This window comes from Macrotis lagotis, chromosome 3 (assembly GCF_037893015.1).
Source record: "Macrotis lagotis isolate mMagLag1 chromosome 3, bilby.v1.9.chrom.fasta, whole genome shotgun sequence".
NCBI lineage: Eukaryota > Metazoa > Chordata > Mammalia > Peramelemorphia > Peramelidae > Macrotis > Macrotis lagotis.
This window is the reverse complement of record NC_133660.1, coordinates 4,225,551-4,246,354: the sequence shown is the minus strand read 5'-3', so window position 1 is coordinate 4,246,354 and position 20,804 is coordinate 4,225,551. Positions and strand designations below refer to the sequence as shown.

The 20,804-nt window shown below is 33.1% G+C and overlaps 1 protein-coding gene across 2 annotated transcripts in view; it reads right to left on the bottom strand.

Annotated features, from left to right (window-relative positions):
• BMPR1B (bone morphogenetic protein receptor type 1B) overlaps positions 1–20,804 on the bottom strand; it is a 465,626-nt gene that overhangs the window by 108,852 nt on the left and 335,970 nt on the right. For both annotated transcript variants that reach the window (XM_074228071.1, XM_074228070.1), the window contains exon 4: positions 7,820–8,040. In XM_074228071.1, the coding sequence (XP_074084172.1) occupies positions 7,820–7,898 (79 nt within the window). In that variant the 5' untranslated portion in view covers positions 7,899–8,040. The remainder of the gene's footprint in view (positions 1–7,819; positions 8,041–20,804) is intronic.

Below are 20,804 nucleotides of genomic sequence, written 5' to 3'. Positions count from 1 at the left end.
ACAAACTCCCACTAAAATTGGGAAGATGTGAAGATGACTAAAGGGACACCATGTACCAGCAGATAAAATGCAAGGCCGTTAAAAAAAAAACTAGGAATTGAAGCCAGTGTTCAGTGTGTGCTCATTAGTTTTTTGAGTCATTCTGTTCTATCAAGAACATTAATTTCCCCCCTGGACCCCTAGATGTGGCTGTCAAGATAGCTTCTGAAAGCAAATAATGAGAATTGGTCAGAAGAGATAGTTTCATTTTGATATTCCCAAAATTATGGGTGCCTTTAAAAGATTTCAAACAGGATTTTTTAATATTTTCCCCCCATGGGAAGCAGGGATTTAAAAATGATCTGTGCATTTTATCTGTTGGGTTAGGTGATAGATGAGAGAAAAGTAACAACTTTTAGAGCTCTTATTTTTATAAAGTTTTAAGAAATACAGAGTATTTTCCTTCTACCTGTACAATCACACAACATTATCCCAAATTTACATGAGAAACTGAGTCACTTAACTGAGAAAAGTTAAGTGACCTGCCCAAAATTCCAAAGCTAGTTAGTGTCCGAGTTGGCATTTCATACCTGTGCCTCACAATTTCTGGTCTGGCCCTTGATCCAGTTCACTGTGTTGCATGGTCCCTTAAACACACAAAGTTTGTAATCTAGCTATATATTCTAAAATTAAGCTAAGTTTGGCCACAACAAAACTTTTTCAAATCGGTAGAATTACAGTTGAGGAACACTGCTTCTACTGCCTTGATTTTTTTAGTAACTCTCTTCCAAAGAAGTCAAAGTCATTTAGAATTTTAGTTGTATTTAAAGAAAAGTTCAGGGGCAACAAAAATATTCCTTAAAACTATTGAAAAGATTTTAATACTATGTAGTACAGGACTGTGAAAATAGTCATTAATAGTTAAACAGCAATTTATCTATCAGACAGATGGACGTACTGAGAGAACAAGAAAAATGTCTGTATGCAAAGTGCTAAGGAAATATGAATGTTAAATGAAGGTCTTCCTAACATACACACCTTTCAATATTAAAAATGGAAATCAAAAGCACTTCTTGGAGTGTTCTCACTAGAACTCACTAGAATACAGTGTACTTTGATAATATTTTAAAGCTGAGGAAATTGAGATGGATGAAATTAAGACAATATTGGAGTCGAAAGTGTTGATCTGGGAAATCTTATGCATGTTTTTCCATCTATGTTGGTACACGTTGGTCATTAGAATTAAAGCATTTCAGAGATATGGAATGATTCAAATTAGATTTTTAAATCTCTTCAAATTTATCTAAAATTTTAGTATACTTAATTATAACATATCCCTATATGTAATACCTATATACACACACACACACACACACACACATATATGTAGAGAGAGATGTATGGATATTATATAACTTTGCAAAGACACTCATCATTTTACAATGGGCAAACCAATCAGGAACAATGAAACATAACCTACAAAAAACTCGGCATATTCCTAATTTTGTTTTGTTGTTCCTAATTTGAACATGGAGTACTTAACAAAGATCTGTATTTTTGAGACACAATGTACTTTCTCTTTACCTACAGGATGAAAAGTTCAATGTATCTTTAAGTTAGAATGAAGTATAGAAAGTTGAAACATATATATATATATGTTTCAAAAATTTAGAAACAGAAAAATTTGCTAAGGGCTTTCAACTCTTCCTAGTTTAAGTTTCATTCGTGTTTTTTTCAACTCTAGATGACATCATGTTTCGTTTTTATATTACAATTTTGCTTAACACTATAGCTAAAGCATATGTCTTCTCAGTCAAGTGCTGAAAATCACTATCCTTGTGTGTTATCAACAACTGTGCCATTTACATAGAGTTAAAGCTGTTAACTACTATTTAGTCATTTTCTCCCAGGTAAAGCACTTAGAAAGATCATGTTTCTTACATCTGTGACACTCACCACAAGTTGCAGTTACAGCCAATTAATGGCCAGGAGATTAATAGTTGGAAATGCCACATAATAGCCTACTAGAAAACTTTTGAACATATAACCACAATTTAAACAGCTGTGTCTGTATAACAGTTCAGATTTTCAGTATATTTTGCCATATGGTAACGAGGATCATTTTACACTTAAAAAATCTTACTTGAAAAAGGATGTCCTATGGTAATATTCTAATTTTCATGTTGAAATCATACATTGAGGTAGACCAGTAATTATCCTCATGTGGTTGTAGTCCTTATTCTTCAATTGACTAAATAAAATAAATACATTTTTAGGGTATCAAATCAATTTTGAACTCAAATAAACAGATTAGAAGTAAATATAACAGGAAACAGGACAATATATTTAAAATCAAAATAAATCCAACAGTATTTGGGTACCTTTCTTAAAACTCAGAAATTCAATCCTTCACTTCCTTTCCAGTTCTTTTACATGCAACAATCTTGGTTGGTGAAATAAATATTAGTAACAAGGATAAGAATCTGACTGTAGTTTTGATGTCATCTTTTTCTAATTATAGCTATAATATCAGCAAATCAGCTAACTTGACTTTTCTCACATAATTGCACATATGTACTACAAGAAAATTTCATTCCATTCATGACATGAAAATGGGATACTTCTTATTTGGGAGTTCAAATTGTGGCTATTTCCTTCTCCTTTGACTTTATGTCCTCAAGCAATTTCCTGTAGAAAAGAACCAAGAGCTGACTCTTCATTCTCCAGGCCAGTGTCTATCTACTACCTTTCAATAGAACTAAATTCCTTTTAAAGAATTAAAACACCACTATGAAGTAAAAGAGAATCGGCTTCTCTAAATAACACTGGATTTAGGAATGATAGCAAGTTCAATTTTTCTCTTCTAACAATATGTATACCCATACTTTTTCCTTTCCTTTATGAAATAGTTTTTATTTTACTTAAATTTCCTTGAATCCAATTATGTATTGAGTTCTAAATTTTAAAGAATAGTAAATCACTGCATATCTATAAAAATAACTGAACTTGCTTAGTGACAGTTAAAGTGCAAATACATTATTTAAATTTTAATGAACAAACTTAAGCACATTGTTTTCATATTTCTATCAATTCCTTTAATACATCACTGAATTTGTCCATTCATTTCCATTGTCCCATCCTAATTTTAGTTAAGAAGCACTCTATTCCTCTAATTCTGCTTTTTCACCTTGCATCATATATATATATGTATATATATATATACATATATATATATGTACACATACATATCTATGTTTGTATTCGTATACACACATCTATGCCCACACATATATGATCTTATACATATATTTCTGAATCATTTCTATTTACCAGTTCTATTATATTGATGTAATACAACTTTTTTTTCAAAATCTTGCTGTTAGAAACTTGAGTCATTATTTTGCAAATATATAATTTTTTGAATTATAGCAAATACAAGATATATAGCAAAAATGAATTACTGTGTCAAAAGGTATATAATTTTTACTGTACACTCTCAGATTGCTATCTTAAAAAATAATTCAGATAGTTCCAAGGGCAGTGAATGAATGTTACCTTCTGACACTGAATTTCATTGCTTTTTAGTTATTTTTCCCAATTAGATAGATATAAGATGGTATCTCAATATTGATTTAATTTATATTTTGATTATTAGGGAATGTTAACACTTATTTTTGAAATGAGAATCAGAAATTTGTATTTTTATTTTGAAAACTGTCCATATCTTTAGATTATCTATTGTCAATTGTGACTACTGTAAATTTATTCAATAATTATAATTAGATAGATTTCTACAGTATTTGCTATAAATATTATTCAAATGCATTATCAGTGAAAATATTTTAATTCACTCTGACAAAGGGGTAACATCTACAAATTTAAGGAATGCTAGAAATTTCTCCAATAAATGCTGTACTGTTAATGTTCACTTATCTTAATAAGTGAATCTCCCCTTGAAGAATAAAATCTTATTATAATACTCAAACCAATAAAATTAAGAATCTCTAAATCTACATGTCCTTTATGCTATTTTCTCTAAATATCTAGTAACCTTTCTTAGAATACCTGTGACCTATTTTTTTTTCAGTTGGTTAAAATCAGTGGTTCAATTCAAATACTAATAGACCGCAACAGTCACAGATTGACTTGAAGAATCATAAATTAACATAATCTATATTGCACTGTATTTTCATAGTGTTCAAATATTTCTGAATTACATTTTAATCTGATTCTCCACATAGATCTCTATGGGATTTGCCTTTGAGTTTGATATAACTTTGGCAAATTAGTCCAATGAGGGCATTCCCAAATTACTTGAACTATTATTTCACATTTATATGGACGTGAAATATTTACTTTTCCATCCTTATTCCCTCATTTAGAAGATATGATTTTTGACCTGAAAGCTAGTGAGTGTTGTTCATAGAACCATTAAAGATTCTGAATTCTATCAAATTTTTTTTAATTGACAATTCCTCAAATTTTCAGAGTTCTATTGATCTAACAAGAAATCTTCCTAAATCTCTGCATCAAAAAGGAAAAAAAGTAGGTTGAATGGATTAGCTTTAGTTTTAGTGCTTCATTTCGTTAATCTAGGTTTGTCACTTGTTTTGTGGTTGTACAATTTTTAACATTTCTATGCTTCAAAACAATCAAAAAAAGATCATTACCCCAAAAAGGGTCGCAGAATCTCCCAGAGTGACCAGAATGAATTTTACACTTTGTTTTACCCACCCTCATTTCCCTTGAATAGTTGTTTAATCAATACTTTGTCATTCTAATCATTAAATTTGATTAAATTCATCTGTGAAAAACTCTCCTTGTTTTTGATTTAGAGGAAACACTAAATCTGTAAATCTTATAATTAAAAAAACAGAAATATATATATATATATATATATCCTTCTGAAATGTGAAATGATTGCAGCATTCTACATTTAACACTCCCCCAATCTAAAAATATGAAAATGTGTGAGCTCTTAAACTTTTAGATCAATTCAAAAATGTAACTATGCAGGTGTTTTAGGAGAAAAAACTGATACCAACAGGGGGTGCTAAAGGAGAATGTTAAATTGTTCCCATTTATTTGCAGACTGTTTCTAAATGCAATTTTGAGACCTCATAAGCCATCCAATCCAACCAGATTACTTCACAAAATAAGAAACTAAATCTCATGGAAGTTAAGTGACTTGAATAGGGTTACTTGGAGTAGTAGACCATATCAGAGTCACAGGAAAAGTAAACACTGGTTATAAAATCAGAAAATCAGGGCTTAAATACTATTCCTGATATTGATAACCTGTGTAATCTTATTCAAGTCCCAAATTCTTCTTGGGCTTTTGTTGCTTCACCTATAAAGTGAAGAGATAAACTAGAAGGCTTCTAAAGCCATTTCCAGTTTGAAAATTTGCAATCCTATAAATCAGAGCTATACTTAATATATTTTAATCTTCATTTCCCAGAAAGTAAATTTCTTTTCTAAAATATAATTTATGGGGACAGCTAGGTGGCATAGTGGATATAACGAACATCAGCCCTGGAGTCAGGCAGTTCTGAGTTCAAATCTGGCCTCAGACACTTAATAAATGCCTAGCTGTGTGACCTTGGACAAGTCACTTAACCCCATTGCTTTAAATTTTAAAAAATTAAATAATTAAAATATAATTGATGATTTTGTTTAATCATCTACATACATCTTAAGAGGGTTAAAATTTTTCAAAGAAAGTAAGTAATATCAACGTCCTCTCTTCAAATTAATTGTGACTAATAATCCATAATGGAGCACAGAATAATGTTGAATATTTATGAAGCATTAAACCACTTTAAAAATAGTCATGTGGAATTCATGCATTTATTGAACTTCATTCAATCATTTGAGTAAAAATCCTCTGAAGGAAGTACCTCAGGTGTTATTATCCTGATTTTACATATGCACAAAACTGAAGATCAGTGAAATTTAATGACTCTCCTGAGTGGTTAGTCTCAAGGTTCATAATGATGAGAGGCATCCTGATGGGAGTGAAATGAATGCTGTAAAAGCCTGATTGGTTTAGTGCCCATTTGATCTGCTGCTTCTGTTCTGTATGACCCTGGGTTGATGACCAATCTATGAAATGGCAGCACTGGATTAAGTGGTCTCCAAGGGTTCCTTCTTACTCAACATCTAGAATTCCAAGTGAGATCTGATCCCAGGTCTTCCTCACTTCCAGATCTAACACTTGATCCATTTTGCCTTAAAAACTCTTACTTAAGTATCTCATATCCTATTGACTGACACTATATATGAACAGCAAGTTAGATATCTTAAAATGGAGACATTTCACAAAATTTTTTATTAAAGTAAACAAGTAATTCATCACAATGAATATGAGGGGAACAGGATCCTATAGAAAGAAGAGTGGCTTTAAAATCAGGAGGGCATGATTTCTATCCCAGCTCTTCCACTAGTTGTGTGTCCTTAGGGAGATCACTTAACCCATTTGTGTCTCAATTTCTTCACCTATGAAATAAATTCATTAGAAAAAAATAACCTCAATCCATTGTAAATTTTCATGTTTTTGAGGGTGTAAATTGTGTGTTCACACTCTTCAGGCACATGGGAAGAGAATTTGTGACAACAAAGTTTTCAGCAAATATTTTTACTGGACTTCACCAATGAGTAGACTCTTGGTCTAACTTCCAAATCTTGATTGCATCTGCTCAGGGAATTTAAAGTCATTTTCATTTTAGTAATACTTTAAAAGATAAATGTGACAAATATTTCACAGACTCCAAAAAACAAAAAAAAATGGTTTTTTAAAAAAATTATTTGAGATTAGGGCATATCTGATGTTTTCTGGCTGGCAAGATTAGTTAACAATTAAAGAATAATCCCAAGCATTTCCCATTCAAATTGCAACGCCTTAAATGGAAAAATTACGTTTCTCTTCTTAGAAAAGACTGACTTTTTAATTTTATGAAAAATTCTGAAAAACATTTTTCAAATTAGTCAGAAACAAATGTCAATGGGTAATATACATTTTCTGCTTATAAATAGTAGACTTTTGAAAATATACTTGTATGTACTAAACATGCAATTGTACAATTAGGGCATTTCAGTCTTGCTCTATAGACCCCCATTTACTGCTGGCCTCAATTACATAAAGCCACTGTGTCTACTTCCACCCACACCCTCTTTGCATGAATTTATTGCAAATTTCTACACATCTACTTCACCATGACAAACTGGCTTTCTTTGAAACTCCAAGGTCTTTTACTTATTCTTAAAACACAACTCTTTCACTAAAAGTAAAGGATAATCTTTTCTTGCTTCAGTTATTGTGACATAAATGTACTTCTGCTACACCAATTGTTGAGCTAAACTTACTCTTCCAGTTAAATAAAGGTTCAATAATTATGTGAATGTTGTAAATTACAGCCAAAACAACTGTAAAATTACATGATTAAGAACTCATTAAAATGAATATACCCCAAAATGCAACCAGAATGTATCATTTAAACTGTCCAAATAAAATTCAATTGTTTTCGCTAGAAATGGAATCAACTTGATATTCAAAGCAAGAAGTGGATTTCTTTTTTTCTTTTTTGTAATTGCTAGGGGAAACAACATTTCCTTTCTCTAATTGTCTTTAAAGTTCTAGGAAAGGCCACTTAGAAAGTTCTTTTCTAAGACACAAAGTAGTAAAAATATATCACTGCTGCTGCAGCAGGGGGTTGGAAACTGGGCACATCTGAACTTCTGTCCTGTACTTTCCCTTCTGAATTAAAAGCCCTTTGGTGAGATGCTGTTTTAGCAAGTGAGCAAGCTTCTACATACAGCACAGTACACTTGATCTTCTTACCCTGAGTGTGCATGGACAGCAGAACGAGCAAAGAAAAGTGCAGGTGAAGCTGCCAGCTTGGGTCTTCCAGCCACCCCATTGCGGCAGAAGAGCAGGGGTCCTGCTTCCTTGCTGGCTAAGCCGCCCACTTAGCCGTTGGCTGCCTTGCTTGATTTCACTGATCCTCCTTTGGCCACTGCCACTCTTGTCAGATCTTCCGGCCGGCTAGTTTGCCAGCAAGCCTGAGACGAGAACGGGAAGGACAAGGCTGTTACAAACTGGTTCTGTCACCACCTAGACCTCAATGGATCACCTCATGAGGAGGATGACAAAAGCACAGTGAGGACCCCAAGCTGGAGCAAATTCCCCAGAAAAAGAGGACAGGCTGGCTGCCCCCATGCAGAGCTGTGGACACTAGAAGCTTTAGTCTGGCAGGGATTTAAGCAGAGTTTAACTGCTTCTTCAGCTTTCTGGACTGGAAACATCAAGTCTACCCCTCCCCCAATCTTTCATGCAGCACATGTAGAGGACCTACGCATGACTACCTCCCCCCAAAGCAGTGGAAGAAACTGTCTAGAAATGTGATGAAAAATAGAAAATGTGTGAGGAAATAATACTTCCCTACTGTAAAGAACAAAACTATGATTGATAACCATTGTTTCGAGATAAAGCCTTTTTTTTACATTGGAAATAGATTTCCCCCCCCCCATACCTGGGAATATTAAAAATGATGGAGGCAGTGCCTTTAAAAAAGTAGAGTGACTGACTAAATTCTCTGATCCTGCATAGACATACCTTAAATAATAAAGTAATTTAACCAGGAGTATTTCTTTTGACTTACTTGTAGTAGATAACTATATTTTAAATCATTTATTTTAAATGGAAAACCTAATCATCCAAACTACACTATATGAAATAGGAACAGGTTTTGCTAGTTATTTTTGAGATTGCAATTGTGATTAAATTTCTAAATTATCTAAGTGACATTTTTGTATAACTTTATTTTAAATAATACTTTAAGAATTTTTAAAATTCTCAACTTTCCAAACACCACTGAGTTTTCATTCTTTTATTGGGTACTGTTAATAATAGAAGATCAACAAGAAAAGCAAATAAAACTCAAATTATCAATTGGAAAAGGTTTTACATGTATGGAGAAAAAAAGTCATATTTCCAGTTATTAAATTTTCATAGCTTTGCTTTACTCCAATATTTACTTCATGTTTTATAGTTTACTTGCTTCATAGTCATGTTCTCACATCTTTATGAAATTCATCTCCCCATCTCTAGACCAATCCAGCTAAATAAATCAATACATCTATTCTGCTGAATTCAACAGCACAACCTCTTAAATGCAATTTTTACTACTACCACCATGATCTTAACACACTCAATTTTTACTCCCAAAGGAATAAATTTAATTAAAATCAAATGTTCACAAGTCACTCAGGAAATCTACATTAATCTATTATGGCTTAAAGACATCACATTTCATTTCATATTTGATGGAAGACACAGACACACACAGACACACAGACACACAGACAAACAAACACACAGATACAAACACTCCAGAAAAAAATTTAGGAGAAAAGGTTCCTTATCATTTAGCTGACATTTGTCAGTTTGTCTTCTGGCCAGGAAGGGGTTATAAAGGGTCCATAGTAGTTGCAAAAGAATGGAGAAATGGAGTGAAAAATTCAAATTACATTCAAAAGGAGAAAAGATCCACATTAATGAAATGACTTGCTAACAATTCAAGCCTATCTCTGACAATTACAAATGAGTAGAAAGAATTTAATGCAGAATAGAGTAAGTCGAAATTGAGAATTGACCTAAATCAGGCAGGAAGAGAAAATTTTGTATAAATGGAGAGGAGAGATGCAAGTATTCTAAAGGGAGTGGGGAGAGGAATGGGGGGGTGAGAGAGAGAGAGAGAGAGAGAGAGAGAGAGAGAGAGAGAGAGAGAGAGAGAGAGAGAGAGAAACATGGTCAAAGTTTTGAAAGTGGAAAGGACCATGATATGATGTATACTCAAGGCCAGTAAAAATCAACTTAACTGAAATGAGTATTGAAATTACTAATATATTAATATTTGTTGGAATGACTGAAAAATGAAATCACCACTACCCACCACTACAAAATCTCTGACATTTCTTAAATATAGATGCTTGCCTTTGGAGAAAGTCTGAAGTACTGGGAAATTAAGTATATACAATCATGAGTTTAGAGCTGGAAACAATCTACTCTCCTCATTCTTTAAGTTAGGAAAGTAAGTACTAAGTAATTATAGGAACTGCCCAGGATCACACAGCTGATATCTAAGTATTGAATCCATCTTCTCCTGACTCCAAATTCAATGCTATACAGTACAGCTAAGTTGACTTGGCTAGGATCACAGACCCAGTATGTAATAGAAATGGAAACTTAAAGCTAGCTCTGCCTGATTCAAAGCCAGATCTTTACCCATAAGAACAGTAGTAGGCTCACCTTCTCACCGTGTGCTCACTCTCCTCTCTCTCTCATGCACTCAAACACATATTTATGTGTGGGTGTGTGTATGATACAAATTTATATGCATATATATATATACACATATATAAACATACACATAGAGATACATAAAAACCAACAGTAATAGCGAAGTTAAGAAGTGGGTAGCGTACATTGAATTTAACATAGAGATAATGCCAGAAACAGTAGTCAGAGGTGCAAGTCTGGAGGTTCCTACTCTTCAGTTGATCAGATGTGACTGACTCTTCATGACCCAGGGAACAATATTGTCCACTGCCTTCTCTTGGCAAAGATATGATTTGCCATGTCCTTCTCCAGTGGCTCAAATTAGTAAAAGTTAAATGACTTGCCCAGAGTCACATAGCTAGTAATTGTCTAATATGCTAGATTTGAATTCAGATCTTAATGAATCTAATTGGAAGAATATTTAGGGATGAATAAGTAAATTTCAGAATCCCTTCTTGAGCAATTTGGATGTTATGCCATTTGGGGCAAATGTTTAGTATTAATATACTCCACTCTCTATACTGCCATTTAGCAAGGTATAGTTTCCCTTCTATTCTTTTTAATTAGATCTACCTTTGTTTTTGCTTTGTCTGACATCATGACACTCCACTCAGCTGAGGTGTAACAGATTTTGCTCTAATCAGTTATTTTAATTCTATATATGTCTCTTGTAGATAGCCGTAGTGTTGGATTTTGGTTTCTAACACAATTTGGCATTCACTTTCTTTTTTATAGATGAATTCATTCTATTTACATTCACTGTCCAGATTGCTAACTCTGCATTTCCTTTTATTCAATTTTCTTCTGTTTTGTTCTTCTCTTTTCCTTTTTACCTCATCCATCCTCAGAAGTCTGTTTTAACTCTGAACATCCTCTCCCTTAAGCAACCTTTCCTTTAACTTTTTATTTTATCCCCTTTAACTCCTACTTTCCTGTTAGATTAAATTTACTCTTGGGGTGGTTGTATGTTTGTTTTTTTAACAAATATCCTACATAATTCCCTTCTAACTCCATTATCAACCAACATGAAGCATCACTTTAACACAGATGTCCTGACTTCCAGGAGGGAGAACCAAGATGGTAGAGAAAGGTCTCTAAATATTCCCTCCAATTTACTTTATATTAATGGCTCAACTTGAATACTGACATGGAAGAGGCACAAAAAGTGAGACAAACGTCCAATCAGCTTAGGAGTTCATACTCTGTGACACTGGAATGGGGGGTTGGCCTAGATCCCTTGTCAATGAAAACACCAGCTGTGATCACTGGAGGCAGTAACGGGGCAGCAAGAGGTTCAGGAGATCTCAACATAGGTAGTAAGGCCATTGGACAACTGGTTAGAAGACATAGTAGTGAACCCCCATGCTAACACTTGGGTACAGGACTGGCACTGTTAAGAAATGCCATTACCTAACTATTTCCAGGTCACAATTTCAGGGTGAACAAGAGAATCTGGAGAAGAAAGGGATAGAACCTAGAGACGCAGCATTTCTTTGATTTCAATCTCATTGTCCTTCCCCCTATTTTTTGCTCACAAAGAGGTGGCTTTCTCCAGTTGACAATGAATCCATGACTATCCAGTCTGTCACAGCATGCACCACCTCTCATATTTCTTTCATGTTCTTAGGAGAGGAGTCAAAATGTTCTTTGCTCCTGACTGTCACTTCCAGATTCTCCTTATGCCACCATGATTCAGGCCCTTTCTTTCATTAGAATTCACTGTATAATCACTGTTTCTGTATGCAGATTAAAGTAACTCCTGCCTCCAGGTCATTCTCTTCCCTCGAGAAGCTGTATTACTTTTGCCTGCAAAGGATCATGGTTATTTTGGGGTTAAAGACCAGAGATGGCAGTGACAACACTCCTCCCTGGATGTTTTCAAAAGCCCCCAGAAACTACATCAGAAAAAAAGGAGTGCAAAATGACCCAAAAGTTTGCGATAGTGTACCAGCACTCCTACCTAGGAAAACATGCCAACATTTAAAGTTCAAAGTCAAAAAGCAGGCTGGGAAAAAATGAATAAAATACAAAAAAAAAAGAATCTGACCATGAAAAGCTACTATAGTGAGAAGAAAAATTATGAAAAATTCAGAAGAAGAAAGTCAAGTCAAAATAGTTACAAGGAAAACCTTAGAGAAAAAAAATTATGAACTAAGACCAACAAAAATTCTTGGAATAGATAAAAATATTTTAATTAAATATATACACATTTAAAATAAGTGGTTAAAGTGGTTGAACTCTAATTATGCCTCAGCAGAAGTAAAAATCAGACAAAGGACAAGCAAACTAAAATAAAGAGGACAGAAAGGAGATTACATCTTGCTAAAAGGAGCCAAAGAAAGTGAAATAATATTAATATTAAATTTATTTTTATCAAATAGCATAACATACAAATTATTCAAGGAAAAGTAAAAGGATTCATGAGAAGAGACAGTAAAATTTTACTAGTGGGGGAACTCAACTTTTTTTCTCTCAGATAGATAAATATCAACATAAAATAAACAAATTAGAGAGATTAACATAATTTTTGAATTATGCAACTATGGAAATTGAATTGGAATAGAAAGAATATGTTTTTCTCAAAAAAGTGAAAAGATCAATAAATTTGGCTTGCCATAAAAAAATCATGAGAAAAAGAACACATTAAAAAGTTTATAATTAAATGCCAAAATGAAAATCCTAAAATATCACAGGAGAGCTTAATGAAACTGAAAGTTAAAAAAATAGCTTTTGAATGGAAAAAAATCAGCAAAATGGTTAAATCATTGATTAATTTGATAAAAGAACCAAATTTACATAAAGAAAAATGAAAAGTATGAATATTCCACCAAAGAAAAAAATTGAATTATTACAAGTTATCTTGTTCCATTATAATCAGTAAAACTGGCTATCATGGATGAATACTTCCAAAAATATAAAATTTCCAGATTGAAAAGCAGAAATGGAATATTTAAATAATCTTATATTTGAAAAATAAATTGAACATGGCATAAATGAGTCCCCAAGAAAACCCCACAGGATCAGATTTATTTACATGTGAATTGTCAAACATTTAAAGAACAATTAGTGCTAGTACTTTTTCACCTGTTAAAATATCAGTAAATGGATCATTCCAAATTCCATTTATGACACTAATATGGTACTGATGACTAAAGAAAGGAACACAAAAACAGAAAGAGAAAATTATCCATCAAATTCCCTAATGAATATTGATGCAAAAAACGGTGAATAAAAGACTAGCAAAGAGATTAGAGCAATAAAGATCAAACACAATAACCAAGTGTAATTTTTATACCAGAAATCCAGGGCTAGTTCAATATTAGAAAAACTATATGAGCATAATTGACCATATTAATAACAAATACAAAATTCATATAATTCTATCAATAGCTGAAGAAAAGATTTTTGACAAGATGTAACACCCATTTCTGTTAAAACAATATACTAAAAAGCATAGACATGTCACATTATCAGTAATCAATGGTCCCTCTTAATGATCAAATTGTGTCAATAGTCTCTCTTAATAACCAAAGACCAGTAATGAAGAAAGGCAATCTAACACTGCCATATTTAAAACTATATTACTAAATGGTAATTATGAAAACAATCTGGTATGGCTAAGAATTAGATTGGTGAACCAGCAGAATAGATTAAGAGCATAATACATATTAAAAGATGACTACAGTAATCTACTGTTTGATAAAACCAAAGATGGAAGCTCTGAGCTTAACCATTTGACAAAACCCACTGGAAAATTTTGGAAAGCAGTTTGCCCAACATTAGTGATAGAGAAACATCTGCACTATATACCAAGATAAGATCAAAATGTATACCTGATTTAGACATAAAAAATTCTTATCATAATTAAATTAGGGGAGCACAAAAATTCATAGTTATATCTATAAACAATGAAAGAGTTTATGACCAAACCCAAGATAGAAAGGATAACAAGAAATAAAACAGGGAATTGAAATCACATGAAATTAAAGCTTTTGCATAAACAAAACAAATGCAGCAAAATTAGAAGGAAAGCACGGAATTGGAAAAAACAATTTAAACCAAGTTTCTCTGATAAAGCTTTACTTCTTCAAATATATAAGCACCTGAGCCAAATTTACAGAAATAATGTCATTTTCCAATTCAAAAATTTTTAAAGGATGTGAATGGGCAGTTTGCAGAAAAAGAAACCAAAGTTATCAATAGGTCCATGGAAAAAGGTACAAAATTACTACTGACTAGAGCAATGAAAAGTAAAAGAAGCCCTGAGGTACCACCCTACATCTATCAGATTGACAGAAAAGGAAAATGATAAATGCTAGAAGAAATGTAGACAAAAGATACAGTATTGGTGGATTTGTAACTATGCCCCAAGGGTTATAAATCTGTGTGTAATCTTTGGTCCAGAAATATCACAATTAGGTATTTATGTAAAAGACCAAAGGAAAGGGAAAAGGACCAAATGTACAAAATATTTATAAAAGCTTTTTCTGTAATAGTAAAGACTTAGAAATTAAGTGTATGTCCATCAATTAAGGACTGGCTGAAGAAAAATTAAGGAATGGCTGGACAAATTGTGGTATATAATTTTGAGAGCATATGATTGTGTTATAAGAAATGGTGAGTGGGATGGTTACAGAAAACATGCAAAAGAACTAATGTGAACTGATGCAAAGGGAAGGGAGCAGAAGTAGAACACTATCATACAGTAGCAGCAATATTGGAGAGATGATCAACTGTGAAAAACTTAAAAAATTTGATCAAGACAATGACCCAAGACAATTTCATGGAATTCATGATCAAAAATACTATTCAGAGAGAAAAACTCTGAACTCTCTGTAGAATGAAGTATACTTTCTTTATTATTTCTTGGGGATTTTTGCAGCACAGATAATAACAAACAACAACAATTTTTATACAATTGATATATTATTTGCATTCTTAAGGGGTTGAGAGAGGGGCACAAGAAAAGGAGAATTTTAAACTCAAAAAAATTTTAATTAATATTTAAAAAGAATAATTTTAAAAAGAACAAAGATATTGGTGGCCTCTAAGGAATACATTGTGACCTGTTACAAACAATCTCTGAGTCTTCAACCTAGTTTAGAAAGCTAGTATTGAAAAGCTAGAAACCCAAATGATCAAGATAATTATATGTAGTATTATTTTATCTTAATTTAAGTTCTGATCCAGAATTTTTCAACAATCAATTTTCCATCCATCTATATGAAGACAAGAATCTGATTTCAAAGAAATTTAAGTCATAGATATTGGATTCCTAACTGTAATACTAATCTCTCAAGTAAGATAAATTAAACTAGTTTTAACTACTTATATGGAGAGATTTTTAAGCTGATTGATTTATGTTTTCAATCAGATAAATATGATTACTATTCTATGATGAAGAAAAAACTAGATAGAAAAGAAAGTTTCAATCATTCCTTTTTTTTTTTAAAAAAAAATGGAAGTCTTCCAATGATTCTTGAATAAGAACTCCAGGTTCTGAACAGCTAGTTTCTTCTTATACTACAACTCAAATAGAATTCAATGAGAGGGCTAAGAGCTGGATTGTTTCAGGATAAGGAATGAAGCTTGAACGAAGCACAAGAGGATTAAGAAACAATTGGAGAAAGTAGAAGGGGGAACACATTGCAACACTTGGTCCAGTTCTTCCAAGGAGTCATTTTGCTTTCAATGCTTTCTCAAATCAGATTCTTCACATTTAGCTTGACAGCCTCCTTACCTGTTCCATGTCATTCTCACTCTTCCCATTCAAAAAGGCTTGTGTTTACATCAAGATTTTAAAAATTATTTATTTAAATCTCACTCCTGTCAAGAAATTCTTGAATCAAAAACTTTGAATGTTTAGACAAGCAAGCCCTTCACCTTCTCATTCAAGTGCCACACAGGTATTAAGAATGAACTAAAAAAATTACTGTATATCTGGAACCATATGAATTTCTTACTCTCATAATGCAAGTAAAAATATACATAATAAGCAGGCTCAGTTTTTAATGAAAGGGAAAACCGCACTGAATAATTGAAAGAGTTAACAGACTAAAAATCAGAACACCTAAATTCTAATGTTTCTTAGACTTTGAGCCAGCCATATGATTTTCAGAAGGTTATTTAAATTTCATGACTGGATTCTTCATCCAGAAATTGAAGTGGGGGGGTTATCTCTGAGATTCCCAGTCAAATTTTAAAGTGCATAGTTAGTGTATGCAGATAACTGATTAAAAAATAAAATGCTACAATGTCACCTTGAATTAGCGGCATAATTCATTATCAACTTCCCAATTTTGGCATAGTCTTTTAAGCATTTTGTCATTTGTATTCAGCTCATTTATCAGTGGGCTAGTTTTCAACAGTTCATTTTCTCTTTAAAAGTTTGGAGAGAGCTTATGTTTTTATATCACTGACCCAGTATATCTCTATCCTAAAGAGTCATTCATAAAAACAAAGATAAATAATTTGGCAAAAATAGTCCTGCAGACCATACTGGAAAAAGTCTAATATTATAATACAATGATCCACATCCACAGTTCTCATTTATACTGTTGATTTTTTTTCAATAATTTTAGCTAACCATAACTACAACCCAGCTAACTGCTACATTCAAATAAAATTAATGAAATTCTCAGGATAAAATATGGAAAATTGCTTTCTTTCTAATTAAGAGAAAATTTTTTAAACTGTCTATTATATAAGAATGACAAAATGAGACTTGCTTTTTCATCTTTTGAACATACGTACTATTATCAGTAAAAGAAAATATTAAACACCTCTTTTAAGTAAAACAAATAGTGAAACATGTAACAAAATACATAAAAAATCAAGTGCTTTTATTTCTTTTTTAAAAGTTTTTTCTCAAGGTCACACAGCTAGATAATTTTTAAGTGTTTGAGGCCACATTTGAACTCAGGTCCTCCTGACTCCAGGGCCAGTGCTCTATCCACTGCACCATCTAGCTGCCCCAAGTGCTTTTATTTCTTGATCAATGCAAAGTAGCCAAAATTCTGAACATCAATTATCATTATAAATATTTTCTCCATGCCTGTGTATTACAAATTATTTCCTCTCTCTATAGATAGATATAGATAGATATATTGATATAGATGTAGACTTAAATATAGATGTTATATAGATATATAAAGATATATAGATTATATATATATAGACAAAGTGCTTGAGAAAGAGAACACAACACAAATGCTTCAACACTTTCAGATTGTTCTTAACTATATGATAGAAAACTCACTAGAAATTTAAAAGAAAAAAGAATTTAATTTCTTTTTCCCCCCCTTGTATCTCTTCCCTTTAAACTATTAAGCTATCATGGTACATTTCAATTAAGTATGTTCCAATATGGGGCAAATTCTGAATTGCACAACTTCATTACACAAAAATTTCCCAGCAGTCTCGGCAGTTTGAAATACAGCAAAATGTGGGTACAGTGAATTATCTGGCTGCCTCCCCCCTAACCATTCTAAGTTTCAACATTCCACATCACCAGTCATTAATGACCCAAAGATCACTTCAGTTGTTTGGTGAAAGCCCATCACTCTGGTACAAATAAACAATTCCATGCTGCCTTGGATGAGTGGCACATCATTCTGAGCACGTTTTCCCTCAGCTTTCATAGCTCTGCCAAAGTCCCCCATAGACGAGAAGGAATAAAAAAAAAGAAAAGAAAAATTATCCCACAAGTTGTCCAAAGCATCTAGAGGATGATTTGTGTTCTTACTTATAGGGGATGACTGTCACTGTTGATCTGCTTTCAGGCTGAGATTACATGTGATAAGGGCTGACCTTCTTTAAGTATTCACACATTATGCACTCATGGAGAGCAAGCAGGAGACAAAAGTCCCTCAGATGTTCTGGACATCAATCAAATGCACAGCATGGAGGCTGCCAAACTTTCCTTCTATTTAACTCAGAGAGAGGAAAGGGGTGTCCAAGATAGACTTAATAAAGTTTAAAGTTGTGCCAAAATGTATTTGGGGGGAATCCATTATTTATTAAAAGGGTGTTGAATGGGGGAACAGGGGAAGAGAAATATCTGTTTTTATCACTATTTTACTTTCATGAATTTAGGATGAAAAAAGGAAAAAGTATTTGGATTTCATAGCAAGTTTGAAATGAACCCAAAATATATACTTTAATATATAATTAGCTATTTTACTAATTACCCTTCTTTAGAAATTTGGGTGCCTTGGAAAAATAACCTGCAAACATTTGAGTATGTGAACTTATCTCTACTATAATTTTCACTGGATGGAACATGTTCAACCATTTATGAAAAGAGGAGAGAATCAAGCCACACAAAAGAAAATAATAATGAAATGTATATAACTTGCTAACCTCAAGAAACAGCTCATTAGTATGACCACCTTCCATATCATGCATTAAAATTTATCAAACAATTGCTTTAGTCTCCTAATTTGCTTTTTGACTTCAAGACTTTCTATTACACTTCAGAATAGTTGACAAAGTTATTTATTCTCTTAAAGCTTAAGAGCCATGGACCATGTTTCTCTCTTACCCAAATTTCAAGAGCTCCTTTAGGGTCAAATACAAACTCCTCTGGCATTTAAAGTTTTTTCATAACCTGGCTCCAATCTACCCATCAAGCCTTATTATGCATTGCTTCCTTTTTGCACATTCTGTAGTCTGGCCAAATTGGCCTTATTTCTAGTCCTCACACATGAAATTCCATCTCCCATATCCTTGCCTTTGAACGTCCTGAAATGCACTCCCTCCTTAGCTCTTCCTCTTAGCATCTCTAATTTCCTTCAAAATTTGGTTCAAACATTACTACCTTCTCTATGAGAGCTTTCCTATTTTTCTTTACTGCTGGAGTTCATCCTCTCACAAAAAAATCAACTGATATTTATTTTGAATATATTTTATATATACTTCTACATAAAAAGGACACATAATTTTCCTTTTTTTTCCTTTGATTTCATAGAAATTGCATAGTTCTCAGGAGAATAACAGTTTGTTGATGACCAATCTAATACTACAGAAGTTTTTCAACCATAATCTCCTAATAGAGCCATGTAAAATTCTCACTATATTCAATTAAGGTTTCTTAAGATAATGGGCATCTAGATGGTACAGAAGAGCAACAACCCTGGAGTCAGGGGGACACGAGTTCAAATCTGACCTCAGACATGATAGTTACTAGCTGTGTCACCTTGGACAAGTCATTTAGCCCTGACTGTCTCACTTTCAGGGCCATCATCAGTTATACTGACTCAATCTGGGCACTAAACCTAGATAATTCTGGAGGAGTAAGTCAGCCTGGTGGCTTAACATTCCCTCACTCAAACTGAATTCACTTGGTTTCTCATAGCATCACTTCCCTGATGTTATAGTCTTCTTTCTGAATGAAGGATAAATATTAGTAGAGAATGTTTTGAATGTCACAATAATTTAGCCAGGGAATTAAATCATATCAATCCATAGTACATGTGTGTGTGTGTACATAAAACATACATAAAGGTGCTTTAAGATAACTTAGACTTCATGGAGTGGCTAGGTTCGCAGTGGAAAGAACACTGGCCCTGGGATCAGGAGTATCCGAGTTCAAATCTGTCCTAGCTGTGTGGCCTTGGGCAAGTCACTTAACCCCATTGTCTTGCAAAAAACCTTAAAAATGATTAACTTGGACTTCAACAAATAAGTTGTGTTTCAAAATTTCATAAGCACATAAGAATACGATTAAATATAAGCAGCAAAACCAATACTTCTATCTTCCTAAAATAATCATTTTTTTTCAGTTAATAACTAAGTTAATTCTTGCTTCTTTATGGTCTTAGCTGCTCTTGATAGGTGATGAATTTGTATCGGCATGCTCATTTTGAGTTGGGATGCATCTAAAGATGAAAATGCAACACGGGGAGGAAGGGAGAGAATATGCATTATTAAATGCCTACTCTTTGCCACACGATGGTGAGTACTCTAGAAATATTAATGTTTCTACTGTTAAAAGGCTGTGTATACTCAAAACCAAGCTAAAACAGATGCTTGGGGTGTGCATGGCTTCATAAACAGATTTTATCAGAGTTTGAGACTTCTAAGACTCAGAAACATAGTTTTCCTGCTTCATTGATAACATGTGGAATACAATCACAATGATAACTAGACGTTCCTTTATAAATGGAGGGGAGAGGGGAGATCCCTAGAAATGAGTTTCCTGGCTAATTCTTTCCGTGGGCTCAGCTTGAAGATGCACAAGTGTTGTCTGTCTTGTAGGACAATACCAATCTTGGGTAATTGAAGTAACAGACATGATAATGGAAATCTTATCACATATCCCATTATACCCTATGCTACTCACTCTATCACTAAACTACAATCTTATCTATTGCATATTTCATTTATGTTTTACAAATATGCCCTTTTCTCCTCTGTCCACAAGAACCCTTCTCAAGATCTATGGTCCTATAATTCTCCTTGCTGCATGGGTTTAAGTTCTTCAAAA